At 39.3% G+C, this 22,817-nt stretch overlaps 1 protein-coding gene across 1 annotated transcript; it reads right to left on the bottom strand.

The window, feature by feature from the left end:
* Positions 1-16,633: 16,633 nt before the first annotated feature.
* Positions 16,634-22,534, bottom strand: PLK2 (polo like kinase 2). Its single transcript, XM_071425369.1, has 14 exons — positions 22,239-22,534; positions 21,715-21,822; positions 21,440-21,556; positions 21,121-21,250; positions 20,751-20,838; positions 20,391-20,486; positions 19,968-20,166; positions 19,729-19,876; positions 19,198-19,295; positions 18,441-18,564; positions 17,956-18,196; positions 17,728-17,857; positions 17,526-17,636; positions 16,634-17,409 (listed from the first exon to the last, which is right to left on the bottom strand). Exons 1-14 carry the CDS (start codon positions 22,449-22,451, stop codon positions 17,218-17,220), a joined length of 1,995 nt encoding a protein of 664 aa, XP_071281470.1. The 5' UTR covers positions 22,452-22,534; the 3' UTR covers positions 16,634-17,217.
* Positions 22,535-22,817: the final 283 nt, after the last annotated feature.

Below are 22,817 nucleotides of genomic sequence, written 5' to 3'. Positions count from 1 at the left end.
AGGATATATTCAAGAAAAAAAAAACCAAAAAACATGTATTTAGGACAAAATGGGAGAGAGGACAGCATGGCAAAGATAAATACACTGTCCTAATGCTGCTGCCAGAGAGGAATAAACATCCCTTTAAATTCAGGCAAAAGTAAAGACATTTGCATCTCTTTTAGTTCATATCATCATAAAATGAACAGAGCCATACAGAGAACTCAAAGATTTAGTGCATAGTGGTTTATAGTCTTCTGTCAGGAAAAAATTCCTGTTCAAAATGCTGACAGCTCATATTACTAGTAGTCTCTTCAGCATTTTTTTTTGGGACATGTATTTGAAACCTTTTGAAAATAGAAAAACTTTCTGTCATGTTTCATTCATGTTTTTGCAGGCAGAAAATACAGAAAAGTCCAAATACCAGTGAAAATTTCATGGTGATAAAAATACATCAAACTGGAAGGAACTAAATATTTTCACAGAGTTGTAATTTTCTATATTTAAAAGAGTTTGGGTGTTTTTTATTGTTTAAGCACAGAAGAAGTGCTGGTTTGAAATCTAAAATTGTGAAAAGTTTAGTATAGAGATTGAGAGTGTTTGGAGAGTCTATGACCCATGACAACACTATGGTTGTTTTAAAATAGGTACTTACATTGCTAGATTAATGGCCACTGGTTTTACATTGCTTTACCTATTTCTCTCTGCAATGCTTTGGCATGCAGAATATGCATGGACCTGAGGTTAAATTGAATCAATATGCCATATATGTGCAGGGATTGGTAAGATTTCATTCCAGATTATCACATATTTCAGAAAAGTTCTACAGACCTCAGAGCACTACAAAAGTCCCAGCTTCCACCCTCTGCATTAAGCTTTATATCAGGAAAAGCATGAGGCCAGTGGCAGTTTCTTTACAAACTTCACACACACTCTCTCCCACAGAAAGGGTAGCAGCAGTACTACTGCTTATTAGGTGCCAGAAGCACAAAGTTCAAACAGACTAATCACTGAAATATACCAACAACTCAATGGGATCTTGCTGGGCTCTGTGCTACTGATAGCCATAACAGGCAGTTTACACTACTTTGTTTACAGTTACAAGAAAGGCCGCAACAAACAATATCAGTTTTACGGACTAGTTGTTAAACTGTTAAGATGACCACCATCAACATTTTCTGTAGGCTCCTAGGCAACATTGTCATCAAAATTCATGTGGAAAACACATGCAGTGCTATAGATTACTTAGCATAACCTCCAAAACTCCTGTGAGGCACAGGAAGCACTGATGGAAACACAGCATTTGACTTTATTGATGTTATATGTGAACGGGAAGGTAAGAAGAACTGCACAGATGTGGAAGATATTGTGCTGCACCAAGTAGTGTTGAAGAATCTTTGACCTCGTCAGCTAAAGCATGCATCTGCACGTGGATCACTGAAAAAAAATTAACCATGTTTAACAACCTGTGTTTCTCTACAAATGACTACTTTTTTGTTTGCCACCAATCAGGCTTTCCCATCTTTGTCAATAATTCATTTTATAGGAAAGTAGGGAAGTCTTTGTCAAAGGGGCAGCGGACTGCCATGAGTGCAGTATATAAACAGAAGCATCTCTGGCCTATAGAAATCACTGCAAATTAGTGATAGTTTCAAGATTGTTGATGTATTGGCTTTTAATCCTGGCAGGAGGAGAAAATGGGTCATCCTTTTCACATTGTTCTACAGAGAGTAAAATCTGGTCAAATAACAAGAGTTTGTTATTTTCACTTGATAATTTCTACCTTTTTCCCAAACTGTCAAATCAATCAGCTGAGAAATGCAGTGCTAAGGGTAGAAGAGAATAATGTAATAAAAGGAAAAAATATTGCAATATATTTTTATACAGGTCAATAAAACAAGGAAAAGTCATTGAATACTGTTAAATAAAAGTTAAAGAAAATATGTTCATTCATATGGTACTTGAAATCCATACCAGAGACACCATGTGTTTTATGAATAAATTGCATATGAATTGAAGTGTTTCTTACAAAAGGAATTTTTCAAAGATAACTGTTAAATATCAATTAAAAAAATACAACACAAAACATTAAATAAACTATTTAATTGCCCAACTCTTCATCTAGAGCAGCTATTTCAACTTCAGGCATATGACACAAAGAAATTTATGTCTCAATTTGTGTCATTGCTTTAATAACAGAAAGAATAAATCTGAAGAATAGACTGCTAATCCTGAGGAACTGGCAAACCAGCCAAGTGAAAAAATCTGCCAGCCTTGGTCACAGACACAGCACTTTGTTTTTCTTCCCCCTTTAGAAATATTCTGAAATTATAAGCCTAAATTATTCCCAAATTTTAAAATAGAGAGATTGACTTTTTGCTGATGCTGCTTTTCCTGCATTCTCAGAAGTAATCAGAAGTCAGCTTAATCAGCAACATTAAAGGAAGCAGCTCCCGAGCTGCTCTTTGTGGTCTCACGCCACAGGATGCAGCAGACTGGAATTGGCAGCATAGAACTGAAGCATGAAGCATAACATCTAGGCCAAGTTTATAGCCTAGATTACAACTCTACCTGCAAGATGTGTCCTTTGCTACCAACTCATAGATGAGTTGGCTTAGAGTTGCCTCAGATGTCCAAGGACTTCTATACAGTAACTTTACTGGGTTTTTTCGTCTGTTGTTCTGTGTTGTGAAGGAACTGACATCCCAGTGTAGCTAGCCAAGAGCTGTGCCTAGTGCAGCACTAGAAAGATCAAGGATCTGATGGGTGCCAGGCCTGGCTTCAGCCTAAATAAGCAGTGTCCTGACTGTTGTTTAAATAAAAGAATGTACACACTCCTGCATTAGATATTCACATTGTGCTAGCCCAGAACATAGCAAGAGGATGTTTAATTACTTTTGGGGAGAGCAAAAAAATCTGTTAGCATATTTATCATTACACTTTAAATAAGATTGAATACTCATTAAACATGCATAGAGGAATGTAAATGAAATTAAATTCTCACAGGCAATTCTCAAACACAGGCCTTCACCACTTCAACCAAAGCCTTTTGCCACAGTGGTCTGTTGAGATTAAATGTACATGTAAATTGATGGTTTTCCACTGCCTCTGCAAAATAGCAATTATATTTGCAGAGCAGTTAGTATTTACTTCTCCTTCTGCTCCTGCTGCCGCCTTTTCATCCCTACAAATCAGATGATATAAGTAGGCTACATTCTTTTTCCAGACCAGCTCTCTACAGTCTTTGCTAACAATTTACTTTACTTTTAAAGCATAAGATATCTAATAAAATCATTAATTTTTCCATTTTGTGATTTATAATCCATTCAGATTACCATAGGTTGACTCAAGGATTCATGTTCCTTCTGTGTACTCATCCATGAAGTCCTGTGTTGAGAGGAACAAAAAAATTATATAAGTATTGTAATTAGAAGCTAAATCTTTTCTGAGACTAGCACCATGTATCAACAAAATAAGTCGGGCTGCTGTTTTATTTGTAAAATCTATGTTGTTATAATTATTATGTATATAACTTCATTGGTAGATGGGATACTTACAACATAAATACAGATCAGTTCAGTTTTCTTTTGGTTTGAGTTGTCAGGGTAGTTTGCACAAGTGCAACAGGCAGTTTCAACCCCCAGCCTATACAAAAGCAAGAAATTTCCTTATTAAATATTCCTTACTGTGCTAAATTCATATTGAAACTCTACAGTTTATACTTACTAGGATTAGCATACTCTTTGAATCTGCTGTGTTCATCACTAGGAGTTTGGCTAGAGAAAAATAACAAAAAATCTTAGATTTTTTTTCACAATTTTGGCTAACTCCATCAAGAATGTTGAAGAAGTAATCCTAGCCCTGAAATAAGCACATTATCAGGTATGACAGATAGAAATTATGTTTCTTTTGCTCAGTTTGCATCACTTATGTCAAAAGATTGGTCAGTTTTTCTCTATAAATGATAACAAATATAATGCCTATAAATTACAGGAAATTACAAACAGCTTTGCGTTTCATAACACACAGTAGTCATTTAGTTCACAACTCTTTCTACAGAAATGTGCATGGGAAGACAGTGGTAAGTGGGTCAGGAAAGGTGGAAAAGTACCATATTGATGTTGCTGTTGTAAAGAATTACTTTACTGTGATACACTTCATTATTCATGTTGATGTCAGTTTGGCACAGGAAAACTGTCAAATGTGGAAATCTGACCTAAAAACCAAAGACAAAATATGGAGTACTTTACCTTTACTTAATGAATAGCTGTACTTTAGTGTAAAAAAAAAATCAAGCATTTAGGAATAAAATTATTAATATATTCTCAGCATTACTATTGAAGAATGTCAATTTGTGAACAAGCATCATTCCAAAAGACCCAAACTCTTAAAAAGCAGATGCATGTACTGCACAGAATCTTCACAGACAATATGATGTTACAGTAGATTTGACCTCAGAAATATTGCTTTATTTATATTTATATAAATATTTATATTTATATTTATATTTATTTATGTTTTTTATAAAACTCACAGCAATGTTTATTAAAAGTCTTTGAAATTCCTCATTCTATTATTTCTAAGTATCAAGTATAATAAATATCAGCTTGTTTGCCATAGCAGGAAGCTTAACAGTCAGTAACAAGCTGGCAAATCAATTAATATTCTGATCATGTAGTGAATGTTTATTTCAAGCTTGAGCCACTAAAATGTACAAATTAGACACAATTTTTAAAATTGCTTCAAATATTCAGATGAACAAAACAGTTCCAAAGTAGTCTGAGGTGACAACTTTGAAATAGATTGAAGCATTTAGATACTGAACTGTGTTCGACCCTTTGTTGTTTACCACAAGAGCAGCCCACAGTTCCACGGTAAGCAAAAGGACAAGGCACCCCTAAAAACCTGTTCTAATCAGGCATAGAAGCTTGTCAAAGTCACTAACATGAAATATTGAGAAGGACAGGTGTTAAACTTCGTACTCCTAAAGGACTTAGACAACTTTCCCCAAACACTGCAAAAAAGTATTTCTGGTTTCTTGAACATAAAGACATCTGAAACTTCACTTCAAGGTAGTTGCCCTCAGCAGCCTTTCTCCCAAAACTCTGCCAGTAGCTTCCCTCTCTGTGCCAGTAATTCAGCAAACCAAGAAAAGCTGGACTGTTGGCTATCAATTCAACACCATATATGTATCAAAGTTACATCTACCACAAGTTTCTCTACTGGCTTCTGTACCTACTGAGGAAGGACAACTTTCCTTCTTCTTCTAAGAACGATTTTGTCCTTCTCTTGCAGAAGGGACTGTCAAGTACTAGTATGGATTGGGTAAGCAAAAGCACTTCATAATAATATGTAGCTCAGTGTAGCAAGGTCCACTAGCTTGGACTGTGTATAATTCTCCACACCTAATAACTCTGGAGCTGTCCATAACTAGAGAAGTTTGGTAAGGCATGACAGAGAATACAGAAGACTATTTCCAGTCTGTGAAGGGATAATATGATTGTTATGTTATCTGACTGGCAGAAAGAGAAAGAAACCATGCTGGCCAGCATCCAGGAGTGTCTATGCTGGTCCATCATGGATGCTTTCACAATTCAGCATGGAATAATGCTGTGCATAGCCTTTAAATACAAAATTTAGCAGAGAAAGATTGTTTAACTCATGGTCTAGATCTGCACTGATCCAATTCTACTTTAAACACTAGCAAACCAGAGAAGTGAATAAGACTGTGTGATAGGCAAACAAACCAAGTGATTTCTGAGAAACCCTAGCAAGTTCAGATGAAGGAGAAGACAAAGGATGTGCATTCAGATCAGAGAGGTGGGATCTCTTTGTTGGTAAATTACAAAAACTAAAGAATAAAACACCTAAGTAAGAAACAGTTGAAAGTACAAGGAAAACACCAGATAAAGAAACACAGAAGAGGTAGGGTGACAGCCATGCTTCGTGGGTCATTCTACACAGCAACAGGACATCTTGTATTTAATGACCAGGTCTTTCTTAGAATAATAATAACAATTAAAGACTCCAAAAGACAAATTAAAAGAAAAACACAAAAAAGCCCTCACAGAAAAAACCTCCCATAACCACAGAGGGATTTCTCATATGTCACAGTAACTGCCTATTTTCCCCCAATGTTTAGTACTGGCATTTACTTAATTGATACTGAGAGATAGGGAGTTAACTATATTTTCGGTACAATAAATCAGAGTCAGATTACAGTAATGTATGTTTGTTCTTAGTGGCCTCACACTTGAACACCTGCAAATGCTATGCAGCTCTGACATAAAAAGACAACTATTTTCTAATTTTAAACCAGATTTTTCAAATTGTTTGAATAATATAACATTGCTTCAGCAGAAAATAAAAAGGAAGTGGAGCCTAGTTCAAATATAACTTCCATGTAACTTGTGTTTTGGTATCAGAAAGACCAAAATATACCAGGGAGCTTTGAAGAGACAGTCAGAAGACCTACCACAGGAACCAGAACAGAAAAGAAAGAAGATTTATCAGGAATTTGCACCTGAGTGAGAATTTGTATTATCAGACAAAACTTCACACTGGGAATTTAGACAACTATTGTCTTCATGAGTTGAGAAATTCTCCACATCACTTTTTTGTTCTGGGGAAAAACTAAAGGAAGGAGAGCCCAAAATTAGGAGTATTAATAAAAACTAGGAGCATTCATGAAACAGGTCAAGTACAAGCAGCTATCATCACTCTCCATAGCTCAAAAAAGGCAGAGATGGCAAGTTTTATGGTAGCTCTCTAAGATTTTCAAAAGCCAGCCTTTGAATCTTTGCTCCAGAACTCACCCACAGCATATTCAAGCTATGCTATTGGCATGGGAGTGGGAAAGCACATTCTTTGAAGTGTGGTCCCAGGTGGTATGCATGAATGAAAATTCACACCTCAGAGAACATATTTAGAGCTTCCCATTTGTTGCAAATTTAAACACTTCATGAAAACACTGTAGATCTGTAATGGAAGATTTCAGAGTTAGCAGCAGAGTCAGTAATTTTACATAGATGGGCAGTCTAGGTGTGATCACCACTGCCCATTCCAAGCAGCCCACATACAACCCAGATCCACCCAGAAGCCATATAGTTATACCATAACAAAGTGGTTTTTGTCAGGGTGTTCTCAGGATGACACCTACAAGGGCCACATATGTTTGCTTTGGTAGACTTGGAGCAAAGGGAATGTGAGCTCAGGCCCACCTGCTTCTGCCCATGTAGACATTTTCTTATGTATGATGTCTCTGGACTTGATCATGCTTTTTATTTAGGTTAAGGGTTCATTGATTTTATTGGTGTCAGAGGAGGACATATCATCACTTTGCTGTGCCTTGTTACCCAGGTGTGTGGGTGTGTTACCCTATGTTCCTTTCTTTGATAATGCCATCAGCCCCTGTGCCTTGGTCCAACAACAATCTCTGTTTCTTCCCATATCATGCCCTCTGCACAGAATGCCTGTCCTGAGTCAGTCTGCAAGTTCATTGTCCTGAATTCTCTTAAGTCCATTCCCAAGAAATACTTCTTTCACAATACCTAGCAAATAGGACATACACACTAATTAGAATAAAACAACAAACAAGCAAGCAATCTTAACTGCATTATACCAAGCACCATCCCTTGGCAAGTAACCACATAATCTCATTGTTGCTCCTCCTGTCATTCCTCACCTCCCTACTACCCAACAATTATTCTGTGTCTATAATTAGTTCACAGTGCTGCAACAAGAGATACTAACTCACCACCTTGGGCCTCTCTGAACATTTCCTGGAATCAGAAGGATTTTGCAGGGGACAGCAGCCACTGGTGGCAAATGTTTGGAGAACAGATCTTATGCTCATTCTCTTCAGAAAGACACTTATCTACTCCCAGAAATCATCACTGCTAGTTGCATTCCTCCTATCTCAGGCCCTTGCTTAATGATATCTCTGACAGCAAACACATCTTTGCTTTCTTTTTTTTGTATTTCTTCTGGTATCAGTGGAACTGTTAAGGGTAACCCAGATGAGAATGTTTTACGTGTAATAAGCAACTAATGTAATAAGGTGTGTATATTTCATTTATATTAAGTAATGATTTCACATCCCTTTATTTTTGAGAAGCATTCATCATAGACAGAGATTCCTTCTTAAAATGAAACCAGTTAGTCAAATTCAGCCAAAATTATAAAATTTCTTTACATTTCTACATTTCTTTATGGCTTCATTCAGAAAAGAAGTAAATTCTGGACTGCAATTTGCTGTGCAGTACCTTTTGGTACTGTTTGGAATATTACAAGGTTTCTTCTAAATTTAACTTATACTCATGTTAAGATTTAATCACCCAAAGAAAATATAAATAGACTTATTTTACTTGTTCTCTGAGCCTGCTATAATCTTACTTTCGAAGCATTCTTGAAAGCATCTGATTTAAAGGACTTAGAGTTTTATGGTTGCTTTACATCTGTTCACTAGTAGAAAACATTGGATTCTCTCTAGTGAATTCAGAAAGCCTTTTATAAGCCTTATTGAAATTACAAATATGAAAATGGTCTTTTTAAGGGTATAGAAGACAGAATTAATTTTTAAAAATTATCTGAAGACCTTTTAAGTGTTAGACAATGCACTGATTACATTGTCCTCTATTTTCTGGTTTTAAAGAGTCCAAATTAGCTAAAAACAACAATTACAAACATTTACTATTGAACATAACTAGAATTGTAATGTCCAGGACTCAACCACAGGAAATCACAGAATAATAGGATATGCTGCATTGGAAAGGACCTACAAGGGAGATTGAGTACAAGTCCTGGCCCTGCACAGCACCATGCCCAAAAGCCACACCATGTGCCCAAGAGTATTGTCCAAAGGTTATTTGTACACCATGAACTGGATACCCAATTACAGGATCATTCTTTGTTTTTCCAACATTCTGGTTTCAATAAGTCCATAGCATAAACCCATTGTTTGTGGAAAGAATCAGAGTTAAGAAGAAAATGCCATGTCTGTCTATAGAATCCTTCCATGGCTTTGGTTGTTTTCCTTCATCTCCTTGCCCAAAATCAAGGTCATTACTAGTTGCAAGCTCCCTCCTCTCCAGGTTCCTACTTTGAGACCCCAAGACCTGACCTGGAGAAATGCTGAGCATTCCTCCTGAGGAGGAAGAATTGCTACCAGTAAAAACTCTTGACTGTTTGAGAAACACTGGAGAAAGGGATCTTAAGCTGGTAAACAGATTCCCTCTGTGTGCTGTCTTACTTTTGTAAAATGGACATATTAATGCTGTTTATCTGACAGCCGTATTCCACATAACATCCAATGTGTTAGTATCCAGGAATAATTAGAAGTGGGAAGCCCTGCAGAAGAACACCTGAATACAAAAGAGATATTTCATTGGGATCTACAGCACTTCAGGTATGAGTTAGATGGATACAACATTTAAGAGGGGGAACTAGACTGTAAATCACAGATATGATGCTACAGGCTCTAATTTTGGCCAAGACCCCTATTTCATTTTAAGTTGTTACCCTTGTCAGATAACATTTCCAATTTCCATACACCTCTCTGAAAAGTGATTATATCACCAGCTGCCTGTCTGTTCAAAATGCTTACAATTATTTGACCTCAGTACAGTACCTGCACTTTCATTTTGGTCTGTCTCATTGAAGAATGGAACTTTCCACTGCACTTCTACATCTGAAACTATATGAAAAGGTAAACCTGAGACAAAAGAAGTAATCTTTTAAGAAGACACTAATTTCACTGGTTGTAGACAAATTAGAAAACAGTTTACTTTGTCATTATGCAGATGATGGGCAATAAAATGAAAACAGTAGTGACCAAAAAGGCAGAAGATAAATCATAGTAAACTACAAGTACATGGGAAACACTTTATATTGCAAATAGTAGTCCAGAAGAGGTAAAGCATACAAAAGTCAAAATCATCATCACTGCTGGAAGTTTAGGCTCAGAAAAATCAGTTGTTGGTTCTAAAAAGGCCACCCATATATCACACATCTCAGGCAACAATGGCCATATCCCTGGTGACCCACCCCAAATACCCCACATATTCCCTGACCAGTCAGGAGCAGCTTCATGGAAACAGGGTGTTTTAGCTGCCATGGCCTGCTGTTTAGTCATTAGACTTCCCTGTGAAGACTTCCAGCAAGGATACCAATTAATGCAAATGGCTTGTAATTAACAGTGATGGTTTTTGTAACGTGGATACCTTCTCAGTAAGAACAGGAATGAGCCACCAACTCATTTCACATGAGGCAACCATCAGGAGGTAAAGATTTGCAGTTAATAAAGGCCCATGTGAGAACGAAACCAGTGACTCAGAAGACTAATGCATTTTCTTGCAATACTGGTCCCCAGTGCTGGCACCACTAATCTAACTGGATCAGATAATTGTTAATCCTTTGTTTTACTGAGAATGTGAAAATTCTCTTAACACTTACTTCACATTTGATTTCCTCAGAGATGCTTGTTGTGTGTAATAAGTGTGCTGCCTCCTGACAGAGCACCTTCTCCATTACTTGGAGGGGAATTCACTCTCTCAGCATGCCTTTTGTTTTCACCTGTCCAGCTCCACTCCTCTCTCCTCCTGCGAGTATGATGCCTGCTTTGACTGCCTCCACTTTCACACTGCTAATCTTCCATTTGACCTGCTTTGGCATTGCTCTCTTGGCTCTCCTGGCAACAGATGTGTAAAGGCTGCTGATATGTAAGTTCAAGTGTCTCGCTTTTCTACTCAGCTCCATTTAATGTCACTAGATTTTATTTTTTCTGTGATTTTGAATTTCTGCACTCGATTAATTTACTATTGTGTATTGATTCCTGCTGTTGTCTTTTCTCTAGTCACAACACGCAGTATTTCACTCTGGTCCATACCTGCTTTTACCACTAGCAGAGCACACTGGCCGTCTTCTCTGACATCTCACATCCCCTCAAACATCTTTCTTTAATGCTACTCAAGAGATAACACTGAAGCTTACTCCCCTGCTCCAAAAATATGAGCTCCCACTTAGTCCTCTTTTATTGACTCATAATGGATCAATTATCATGGATCAAGAGTCCTCTACGGCTTCTAATTGCTATTATTTCCTACCTCGAAGACCATTCCTTTCCCTTCCCCAGGTTAGTAATGGACCTTGTCGGTGTGGCAAGGGTGAGTGAAAGGGAGGTTCCCCGCTGCAGGTTCTGCTCCCAGGGCACCTGTGGCCTACCCTGGCCCTGCCCAGGGCAGCTCCCGCAGCCGGAGCCATCCTTGGGCAGCTCCCGGGCAGCTCCGGGCCCTGCCCCGGCCCAGCTGCGGCCCTGCCCCGGCCTGGCTGCCTGCTGACCCGCCGCACCTCGTCTGGCCGGCTGCCTCCTGCCTCGCTGCCACCACTTCCTCCACAACCTGTTTGCTCTTGGGGAAGAGTTCAAAATGGGGCCTCTGCCTCCCAAAATATTCTCTCCACTGGCTGCCCCAGCTAGCCCTCCCTCATGTTTCCATCCCAGGTCTCCCTCCCCTGAGTCACAGTTCTCCAGCACCTTCCCTTCCTCCTGGTGTTATGAGTTCCCTCACTTTTTCCAGAACCCCACTGTAAACCCGTGCTCCCACATACCCCTTGTGCTATGACTCACCCTCCCTAGCTAACCTTCTAATTATTTGTAATTAACAATAACAAGAACGAACTGACATTAAGTAGAGATGATCAGATGTGAGGATGAGTTCAGTTGAAATGCTTAGAGAGACAGAAACAGCATCATATACTACAGAATAATTCTATAATCGTTCTGTGTACATTCCTCTTTCCATAACCACTGCCTGACACTATTGTGCTCTGTGTCCTTTTATGATTTATCTAACCTTGATAGGAAGTAGAGACCATCCACTTTCATTTCCACAAGTGCTCATTATTAAAAGATGTAAGGGCATCTGAAAACCAGACTAGTTTTTAAAATTTTCTATGTAAAGCAACATCAAATGTAACTGTTGCAGCCTGTGCTAATATGTATTACAAGGCATTTAAATTACCACGAGCTTGTCTCAGCTGCCTTGAATTTCCCTGTACTAAAAAGTCCAGCCTTTCCTGTTCTGCCCACTTATTGCACCTCTCATGCATTTTTTACTACAGCTATCCACGACTTAATGCAATGGCAGGCATGAGAAGCTGGCCTTGAGGATGATACGCAAATTGCTTTTTTTTCTTTCTATAGAAGATTAAATTTGCTTTGATGGCGTAACCTTGCTTCCTTTCTTCCACTCTCATTGACTTTCCTCCTCTGCCACAGTCTACTTTATGATGCATTATGCCTTCCATTTCTCCTATCAGAATCAGCAGCCTTAATCCACTGGATCCAGAATCCCACTACAAAAGCCTTGTTACTTTCATTTCTCCAGTGAAGGCTATTCCAAAACAATAAAACTACATTAAAATTTATTGTTTATAATAAATAAGGGGGAAAAAGTCTTATAAGATATGAATCAGAGGCTACTTTATGAGCATAAAATGTCATATGTGTAGAATTTTCATGAGTTGTCAGAGTTTACTATTATTTTGATTCTAATGTTTGTGTCTGTGGAACCCTTGAAGCATGACCAGGAGCAGATGAGGTCTTCTGGAGCTGGCAGTAAGATTGAAAGGGTGACTTCAAAGCTTCTTTTACTCATGGTGTTAACACCATTGCTGTTGTGGTCATTTGATGTGAAATACCAGGAACTGAAAACTTCAGAAGAAAGGTCCACAAGAATGATGTCCTAGATGATCAGGTTCTAAAGGGTAATTGTGCTACTTTAGCACTTTGGAGCACTCTGTCTAGGAAGACCTAGTTGTATGATAGGTTATCAGTCTCAAAGATCTCAAATCGAGGTAAACAATTTAAATGAGCTTGTATTTATTCCTCACGGTAGGGAATGAGGCAAAAAAAAAGACCACCTGTGCCTAAGATTCTCAGTGTATGGATTGACACCCACGCACCCATCCACTTGTGGATGATACTTGATTCACCTTTACGTAACTTTTGAAACCATCAGCAGAAAATGGACAGGCATTTTCACGATCATTCAATATATGTAAGGAAGGCAGTGTGTGGATTAGTCTTCGTTTCTGGTCTGCCACAAAAAACATCAGCCTACAAACTACCAAAGTGCTGGGTCAGTTCATTTAGGTCGTCACTCAGAATCCTTTGAGGAGGTAACTGTAAAATACATTATTGCTTTTTTACCTCTGATGCAAAAGGGTTTAGTAACTCTTTACCTAGGCCAGTTTGGTATTAATAATGCCTCATGTCAATTTTATGTACTTTTATGTTTTCGTCATGAGGATTAAGGCATTTCTTTCAATAGTAAGCAGGAAAAGGCATCAAAAATGTCAATCAGCCTTACCTGAGTTTAGATCATATCTAGTTGCTAGGGACAAGAAATATTTTTTTTTACCCATGATTTCACAGTAGAGAAGAAAAATGCAATAGTTTCAAGTGTAGCCATTAAAACAGAATCTTTCAAATCAATTATGTTCCCATACCTAAGCTAATTTACATGGATAAATCCCAGATGCTAAATCTTTATTTTCTATTATCCTAATTTCCAAACACCATGAGGATCCATGATATTTGTTTCCAAATATATATATTTAAATGGATATTTAAATGGAGTTTAACCTTTTGATTTATATGTCCTAGCCTAACATTGTGTCAATTCTGCCACTATTGATGTTCGTAAGGCATAAAAATTATAAAACCAGACCAAATCAAAAAGAGCAATGGCCCATACCATGCATTATTCTGGTTGATTCCTTGGGTATGCATCTGCTTGGGGGTTCATAAAGACCTACAAAGACCTATAATTTTTAAAAATTTGAATTTCCATTTAGAACCCATTTGATCAGGCACAAAATTACCTGTCATTGATGGGCAGTGGAAGGATCATTCTCTAATATGACCATTTTCAGAAGTAATGAAATAGCTTTAAAGTAACAGAATATTCTTCTAGTTTCCTATGTAACCTGGAGAATATTTGAAACTTGATTCAATATTGTAAAGTAGCAAACACTGAAACTGTTTTCTTTTTTCTCATTTGCATTATATATAGGAACTTAATGAAATTGAATAATTTCAGAAAAGGATTACAGAATGCCCTAGAATACTTGAGTTACTAGTGGCAACAGTGGGTAATGCATTTTTTTAATGCTGAAGCATGACCTGTTTGAATAATTTTCTTGACTTTTTTGCTATGAGGAGATTAGCGCACTCAGTCATACAAGTATGTATGTATACTTAAAAAAAAATTTTCAAACTTCATAAAGATTTTTTAATAAGAGTACAACAGATATTTTTTCCTTGTCAATGTTATTTCATCGTGTCCAGCATTCAAACCTTTGTGCTTTCACCTGTGCTTTTAATCCTCACATTTCCTTTCAAGTAGATATACTCCCAAACTACATTTTATGCTGTGTTTTCTCTTGGTTTCAATATAATAGAACATATGCTGGACCAGCATAAAATGTAGATGACATCTTTCAAGAGAAGGTAAGACATTTGTTATACAGAAGATACAGACAAATATCTTTCTAATATTTATCTTCCTATATGCAGAATTACAAGAAGGAGTTATGTGTTTAAGTAAAGGAGGGCAAGTAGTGCACTGCAGTACCTTATTTAAGACAGGATCCACCCTGAGAAAGAATTTCAGAACCTTTGTTCCTGATGCAAGTTCTTATACCAAGAATTTTAAAATGGCTTTCCCTCTTTGGGCTCAGAGACTAGGACAAAGTTACCTTGAAAAATGTATTTTTCCTTAACCTGATCTAAACATCTTTCTTGTTTTGCAATATTAAAATAAAAAGTGAGGTAAGGATACAGAGCAGAAGGTGCACTAAGCAGAAAGATACATAAGGATTTAGCAACCACTGAGCATAAACACTGCATACAAATAGATGATTCACTTAACTTATTTTAGTGAGGTATCAACCATCTACAAACAACTAGCATCCTAGAACCTTTGCATACATTTTAAAATATTTTACATTAAAAGCTGGCTTGTTTGCTTACACAAGCCTGAATTATATCCATACAAACATGATTTTGGTACACAAAGAAATCATAGCAAATGAATATAGGTTTGTACTTTCTCTAGCACACAAAAGTTGAACAAAAAGTGGTTTTTCCATGTAAAGTACTATAGCTCTAGTAAATTTTGTTTTTGAAGTGCACGCAAACTGAATGTTTACTGGTGTCCTAAACAAAAAGGGAGATTTTACTTTGTTAGGGAAAAGAACACAAAAAGCTGTATGTGTGCAGCAGAATGAGGTAAGTCATGGCCTCTCAGGAATAAAATCAGCCATTATCCCTTGAAGAAAGTAGACAGCTGGGAAGCTGAATTCTGCTCACTATAGCAAGTATATATTTATCTTCACTGAACTGCCTAGAGTTACATTAATGAATCCATCTGAAGAACTCAATTGGCTCTTCCTGTCTAGACTTGAGAAGTAAATAAATATTACCTAATGCAAGGCATTCAAGACAACAAACCCCATCACAGTTATATGTGCTTGGTGCAAGATGAAGCACTCTGCTCACTATTTCATATTGACATCTGTACTTAGTTTAGTCTGCATTTTATTACTCTGCCTGTTCCTTACATTCAGCTGTTGTGATTGATACACTGATGGCAATTGATGTTGTTCAGAAAAGGCCTCATTCAGTTATAGGAACAATAGGTCAAGTAATTAACTGCTTGCTGCTGCATCAGAACAGTTACTTGAAGACAGCTATATGTTCATATAGGTCCAGGTGCTATGCAATATCTAAGAGAAATAAGCCCAGTCCACAAGTCAGACAATTTCCCCCTGCCTGGAGTCCATGATTTCTCTTTAATTGCACCTACTTGCATGGTTTTAACTAACAAATGGCATTGCTTTCAGTTTTAGAAAGCCATTAGTCATGTAAGTGGATGTTTAGAAGCAGGAGGATTGCAGAAAGCAGCAGGCCATCCCTATGTTGGTCTCAGAAAACTTAGTGTAAACTGTGGGCTTACTCTACCCAACTGGTAACTTTAAACGGCTACAAGTGTTACTAAAACAAAATTACGATTTATGGTATACAATAAGTCACCCTTTAATTTTTTCACCCTTTTGATTTTACTTTACTGGGGTAACCATTTAAGGGTGGAAAGACCAAATAAAGCTCAGTAGAGGCAAAGCAACAGGTATGGTCAATTCATTCTGCTATTGAGGTATTCTCATCCCATTGCTAAGAGCAATGCTTTCCCAGCAAGCAGAGAATTCACACAGCCCCTTATCCTTCAGTCTCCAACATACCACCCAGAAGAAAGCATTCTTTTCAGTCAGTGTTAAACATCAATTTTGAGATGTAGTATCTTGAAGAGAGCCATAGTTTTTAGCTCTTAGGACAATAACTAAGTGTCAAGGCCTACATCATTAGTCTCTAAGCTCCATCAGCAGTTATTTTAGGATTGCAGCTATAATTAACAATAGCCATATTAGTGTTTGTGACTGCAAGTGGGCATAGACACAGATAAACCTGCCAGCCCTTCATATCCAGACCTGTAGCAGACTTTTTAAAAATAGAATATAGAAAGCAAATCTGAGAGATTTCTTGTAATGCAAAGTAAAGCATGCTCAGTTATATAGGAGAAAGAGTAGAGAAGGATGCTTCAGCTTTCCATTCTTTATTGCCAACAGATTTATATTCAAAATGCCAAGGTTCAAAAAAAAAAAAAAAAAAGTAATAAATACTTCACTTTAGGCTGTAATAAATTAAAAAAAAAATTAACAAGGAATGCACTTTGCCAGCCACAAGTGTGGGTATTTTTGAAAAATAAGGAAAAAAACAGTATGGCCATAGTTCACAGTTAAGCAACCAGAAGCTGCTTGTTACAATTATCCCCAACAACGGAGCTCTCCCTTCCCTCCCTTTCCAGATGTGTATTCACAGTTTAACTCCACCAGAGATGCTCTCTTACAGAGCAAACAGACACACTCTGCTCCGAGTTCAAGTCAAATTATATCTTTAACACACATGAAGCAAGGAAAACTATGATCCGAAGAACTCCTTGTCACAACATTTTACTCCAACAAGTAGGTTTAGGCTTCTAATAGATGTGTGCCCAGCACACTTGGACAGTCCAGTTTTCGTACCACCACACATCCATCATCAACATACTAGTTGCTCCACCATCTCCACTGTAGATTCACAGTGAACAAGAGAGTCCATTTGGTTTAACAGAGTCAATTCCTTCAGTTACATCGCTGCAGCAGCATGTTCAGAGCATATTCCATTCTGTGTTTTAGTTCCAATGAACATCCCGAAACCAGAAGAGTTGTCAGACGAAACGTTGTGGATATCCTGTCTTCATTTATGTAGGTAAGGAGATATTCCTCACTCTGATTGCAAATTATGACTTTTGTGTGGTCATGGTAGAAGTTCACCTGTAAAAGAGAAGTAAGCTGCTGTTTGTCTCCTTTCTCCTCTAAATTTCTGAGATTTACCTAGTTTTAATACAATAAAGTATTTTAAGATCTTTGGATGATGGTACCACACTTACTTGAAACGTGCCATCATTGAAGAGCATCATTAATGCTTTATCAGATTTGAGCCACTGTAAGAGGTAAAGCCTGGGCCTGCGTACATCTGTTAGGCTGGGCAAGTCTCCTCCCTAGGAAAGGGAACAGACTACGTTAAGCACTCAGTTTACGTTTAGTGTATTTTTACAGCACAGCACAGCACTCTGAAGATGCTGAACTTACATCCATAAGGTTCTCCTCCATATAGTGAGAGAAATACTTCAGTACAGTTACTTGGCTAATGAACTGTTCAGGGGCCTCTGTGGCTGGGAAGACAGAGCATTGGCCTAGCTCAGCATAGTAGTGCACTGTCCTGAAAGAGGAAAACAAAATAAGGTGGTTAGTGATGAGAAACAAATATTTCACATCTAAACTGCTTTAGTGAGTTGTTTGCTTTGTAAAGATTCTTACTTTTTGTCTGGCAGAAGGCTCATATGTGCCCCATTGTTGAAGAGGACACCAACAGTGTGATCTGACAGCTGGTACCCAAAGCCGTACTTGTTGGAGTAGTCCACCCATTTTGTAACCCACTGGAAGGATGCTGTCAGCTGTTCTTTGGGATTGCTATCTGCTTCTGGCATATTCTCCAGACATCCCCTCAATACTCTTGCAACTGTATCAGCAACACTTCCCATAGTACTGTCTTCCAAACCTGAAAAGAAAGGATTATTAGACTGACAAGAGCACACAGAGAGAAGATTTTCATTCTAAACTTTTGAGTTACATAGATTTTAAGAAATCTAGCCTTAATGACTTTCTAGTTTAAATTTTCCAAAATTATTGGCTTTTGCAACATCAAAAATAAGACTATAAAAGAAATGTTTGCGTCAAGCTTTTAAGACGCAAGGAAAACAAAGTGGGATTCAGACTTAGACATCACATTTTGCTGCACTTACATTCACTGCTACTGCTGCAGCTTCCCAAAGTTCCTCTGACTATCATCCGAATGGAGTCTCCAATCTGCTTAGTTTCTGGCAATGCTCCCGGCTTCACCACTGTTGTGATAAGAGGCTGAATCTCCTAGAAGAGATGTCAGACATGTAAACACCAAACATAACACAAGTCAAGGCTTATACACAAGTTTTGCATGGCTCTCCTGTTTCTCAACAAATGATAAATTCTAAGGAAACTGGTATTCATGTACAAAGATTACAAAGGAGCTGCTGCTAGACTTAGCTTAGAGCAGCACTCCAGGTCTTTCCATTCTTTAGATCTTCAATTTGCATCTCACAGGCTATTAATCAGTTTTCTGCTCTCCTGCCCTAGCAAGGGAGCAGCTGTGTGCAGGTCTGAACACCAAATAGTAAAAGACAGATTTCAGCAATTTATTCTTTTAAGAAGCCCTAGTTAATCATGAACTGAAGCCCTGTATTTGGATTATTGAGAAACAGCACCTGGCAGACAAGTTAACGCACAGGCAACAATGGAGTCTAGGCAGATACTATAATTACTCAAAAGCCAAAATTTATAGTCTCCCTACAAAGGCTACCATACCTTAGTGATGCTTGTTTAAGCCCTTTTAAAGCAGCTCTGCTAATCATTTAAGCTTGATTATGCTGTGTACAGCCCCAGTTCTGATATCCAAGTCAAATATAATTTAATTGTAGCTACTCCACCCAACTGTTACTAGATTTGAACTGCACTTGCATATACCTCATCTGTCTTGTGTTTGGGGGCCTGCTGGGTTATCGATGTCTTCTTCAAATCATGTCTGAGCTTGTAGATTTCTTCATCTTCTTTAGCTAGCCTGTCTGCAACACAGGAAAAAAAAAATTAACTCTGAATCTGGAAGTGCTATTGAATTACAGAAAGCATAACAAGTTAGCTGCAGAAAACACATGTGTCTCTCTAGCAGCTTCTTCTAAGCCTGCCATAGTCTCACAGAGAAATTATGCCATTATACACAAATCACTCTAAGAGACTAAATTTGAATAGACTTCACAAACTAATATAGATGACCAATATAGATACGGATGCTGTAAGAAGCATTCATGTATGTAAACTGGCATAGGTGGGCAGGCTAACATCTATACGTATCAAGAAAAAAGTCAAAACCAAGCCAGGAAAGCTCTAAGACACAGATATGTGTTCTGTTGCTATCTCACAGATGTATGTTGCTATCTCACACTAATAAGAAACTGATGGAATAGAAATAAGTAGACTATATCTAGACTTCAAACTTACTATGTGTGTCCAAGTATCTGGCCTTATCCTTTTTCCCCCCAAAGAGAGCAGCAGCTGCTTTTTTGAAGAAATTTTTAGCAGGACTTGACAAATGGAAATCAGGGACGGTGTGACAACAGCTTGCAGAAAGTCTATCAGGTGTAAAGCCCTGTGGAAATAGAACACAAAATTTTTAGACCACAGAGTGCATTTTTATGTGGATTTTGTTTTTTACACCACTAATAGCAGACAGTACAAACCTGTAAGAAGAATTCATGTCGAATTATTTCATCTAAACTGGGCCGATCTTCAGGGTTTTTTGACAACATACTAGCTATTAAGTGTTTTGCAGGTGCCAAGAGAGATGAAGGCAGGCTGTATCTTGCTTCCCTTATACATCTGTATGTTTCTTTAAGATTTGTAGTCTCAAACGGGGGTCTTCCCAACAGCATTGTATACCTGTTTAAAGGCAAAGGAAAACGGTTTTATTTCACACACCCACCATACTTGTGTCTACAGCTACAAAAAAAGGCTTTGTCTATCTCCCAACATGAAGAATTTCTGCATTCAGCTACACATGCATAGAAGGTTGCAAATGGATGCAGCATTGCGTCCCCTTTGAACTCTCAAAAGTCTAAGCCTGTGACAGATATAATACATTTCAAAGGCAGGAAAGTACTTACATTACACAGCCTAAGGCCCATATATCAGATTCACAGCCATGCCCTTGTTTGTTGAGGACTTCTGGAGAGAGGTAATTTGGTGTGCCACATATTGTTCTGAAAAAATCGAAGACACCACAGAGCTGGTTAATATTTCAAATAGAAAGAGGAAGGAGCTATTTTTCTTAGGGCAGGTTTTCTTCTCAAGTTTAGGTGTCTAAAGAGGAGCTGTAGGAACTTTAATAGCATAGATGTTTTTTCATTTTATCTTCATGACACTGGAGGGGCAGTAATTAGCTTTTGCTATGGAACATGACTTGTCATTTTTCATATGAATTTAGTTTCATTTGCAACTAGACTATACATTTTTGATGCTCCTACCTCCTCCTGTGCTCCAGTGGTTCCAGCCTAGCTGCCAAGCCAAAGTCACCAAGCTTCAGTTCCATGTTCTCATTGATAAAGAAGTTACCTGGCAGACAAAGAAATTCCAGTTAGTCTGTCTCTGGCAAGGTACGAAGGCATTTGCCACAGGTGCTGAGTCATACTTTGTTCAGAGCCAGAAGCTAGGCAAGATTTTTTTTTTTTTAAATTAGGAATGCTTAATGTCATCCCTTAAGCAGCATGAGTTTCCACTGTAAAGACAGACTAAGCTGATTCTACTAAACAAACTATCACCATACAAGGATAAAGTCGTACAACACTGACAGGGCTGGAGGAGTATGTTTAGAAGTTGGCAATCCAGAGAACTTACCTAGTTTAAGATCCCTGTGTAAGATTTCCTGTTCATGAAGATACTTTAGCCCTGACACAATTTGCCTGAGGTAGTATCGTACTTCTGGCTCTGTCAATACCTTCCTTGCTTTTAAGATGTGAGCCATTGACTGCAGAGGAAAAACAAAGGCAGAAATGTCACTGACAATTCATGCACAAGATTCACCTTAAGCAAAAGTAAATGAGTACATAGAGAAACAACAACTAAAGCCACAAAAAAATGTTTTACACATCACACATTTAAATTAGTTGCAGATTCCAGGTAAGTAAATACCAGATTTCTCCCAGCTGATGCTCACCCTTCTGCTGCAGTATTCCAGAAGAATGTAAATATTCTCTCTGTCTTCAAAGTAGTGGTAAAACTGCACAACATGTCTATGATTAAGCATTCTGTGCAGCTCAATTTCCTTATCAATCTGTAAAGACAAGACAGTGGGAAAGAAGAAAGGTGTTGTTAGCCTTACTTCCACAAGGCTGAGCAGACAGCTCTATCACAACCATTTCAGGAAAAGGGGTAGGCAATCCAGCACACAAAGAGTTTGTGGAAAAAAGAAAATCATTCATGCATACATACCTTCTCCCTTTGATGAGGTTTTGCTACTCTGCTGTGAGGAATGATTTTCGCAGCATAAACTTTATTTGTTGTCAAATCTGTCATTTCGTAACACTTGGCAAATCCACCCTAGAGAGACACAGGAGAAAAAGGCAATTAGAGCAGGTATAAATGCAGTCCTGCACTTAGTCATTCACCAGCTCATGTATTAGTCAAGAAACGCAACTTCCTCAGCAAAGGGCAATTTTCTAAGGACAGGTCCCGGGTTCATCATCTGTTGGAAGGCTCGCAAGCTCCCCACTCCCCGCATGCACCATCCAGGTCTTTCCCGCGGGCTCGCCCGATTCCGGGGCAGCAAGGGCACTCGGACCCATAGCGCCTGGCCCGGGCGGCGCTGCCAGGTCGTGGGCGGCAGCGCACTCCGCTCTCCGGAGAAACGCAGCCCCGCGGGGGCAGCGCCCGCCGGCCGCCCGGCCGAGGAGGGCGGCGAGCGGGGCGCACCGGCCGCCGCCTCGGGAGGGCACGGGGCTCGGCGCGGCCATTACCTTTCCGAGCACCTTGCCGCGGCAGTAACGCTTCCCCGTCGTGGGGTCGGTAATAATCCGGGACACCTCGGCTGCGGGGTGGCCGTGCTGGTGCGGCGGCTCCTCCGCCTTCTTCCTGCGCGACTCGCCGCCGGCCGCTCTGCCCGCCGCCGCCTCGCAGCCCTTGGCACCGCCGCCGCCCGGTGGGTGGGCGATAGTCCGTAGGAGCTCCATCACCGCACCCCGCCGGCTCCGTCCTGCCTGCCCTCCTCGGTCCCGCTCCACCTGCCCTACCCTTCCCACCCGCTCTGCTCACGACGCTGAGATGCTTCTCGGCTCGCCCCTTATGAAGCGAGTGGCGGCTCCGCCCCAACGCTGAGGGGCGGTCCCGCCCGGACTCCGCTCCGCCCGCCCGGCCCGGCCCGGCCCGGCCCCGGCAGGCCCCGAGGAGAGCTGAGCAGCGCCGGGCTGACCTGTTCTGCCCTCCCTTGCCCAGCTGTGTGGAGGGAGCAGAGCGGAGCGGCGGGGCGAACAGGCTCTTGTCCCCCGACAGCGGGGGAAGCTGCCCTGGCCGCTACCGTCCCGTGTGGGAGTTCGTCA

Source organism: Agelaius tricolor, unplaced genomic scaffold (genome assembly GCF_023055355.1).
Source record: "Agelaius tricolor isolate 1412-34295 unplaced genomic scaffold, bAgeTri1.0.p SCAF_4, whole genome shotgun sequence".
Classification (NCBI taxonomy): domain Eukaryota; kingdom Metazoa; phylum Chordata; class Aves; order Passeriformes; family Icteridae; genus Agelaius; species Agelaius tricolor.
The sequence above is the reverse complement of the archived record's forward strand: the minus strand, read 5'-3'. Positions and strand labels throughout refer to the sequence as shown.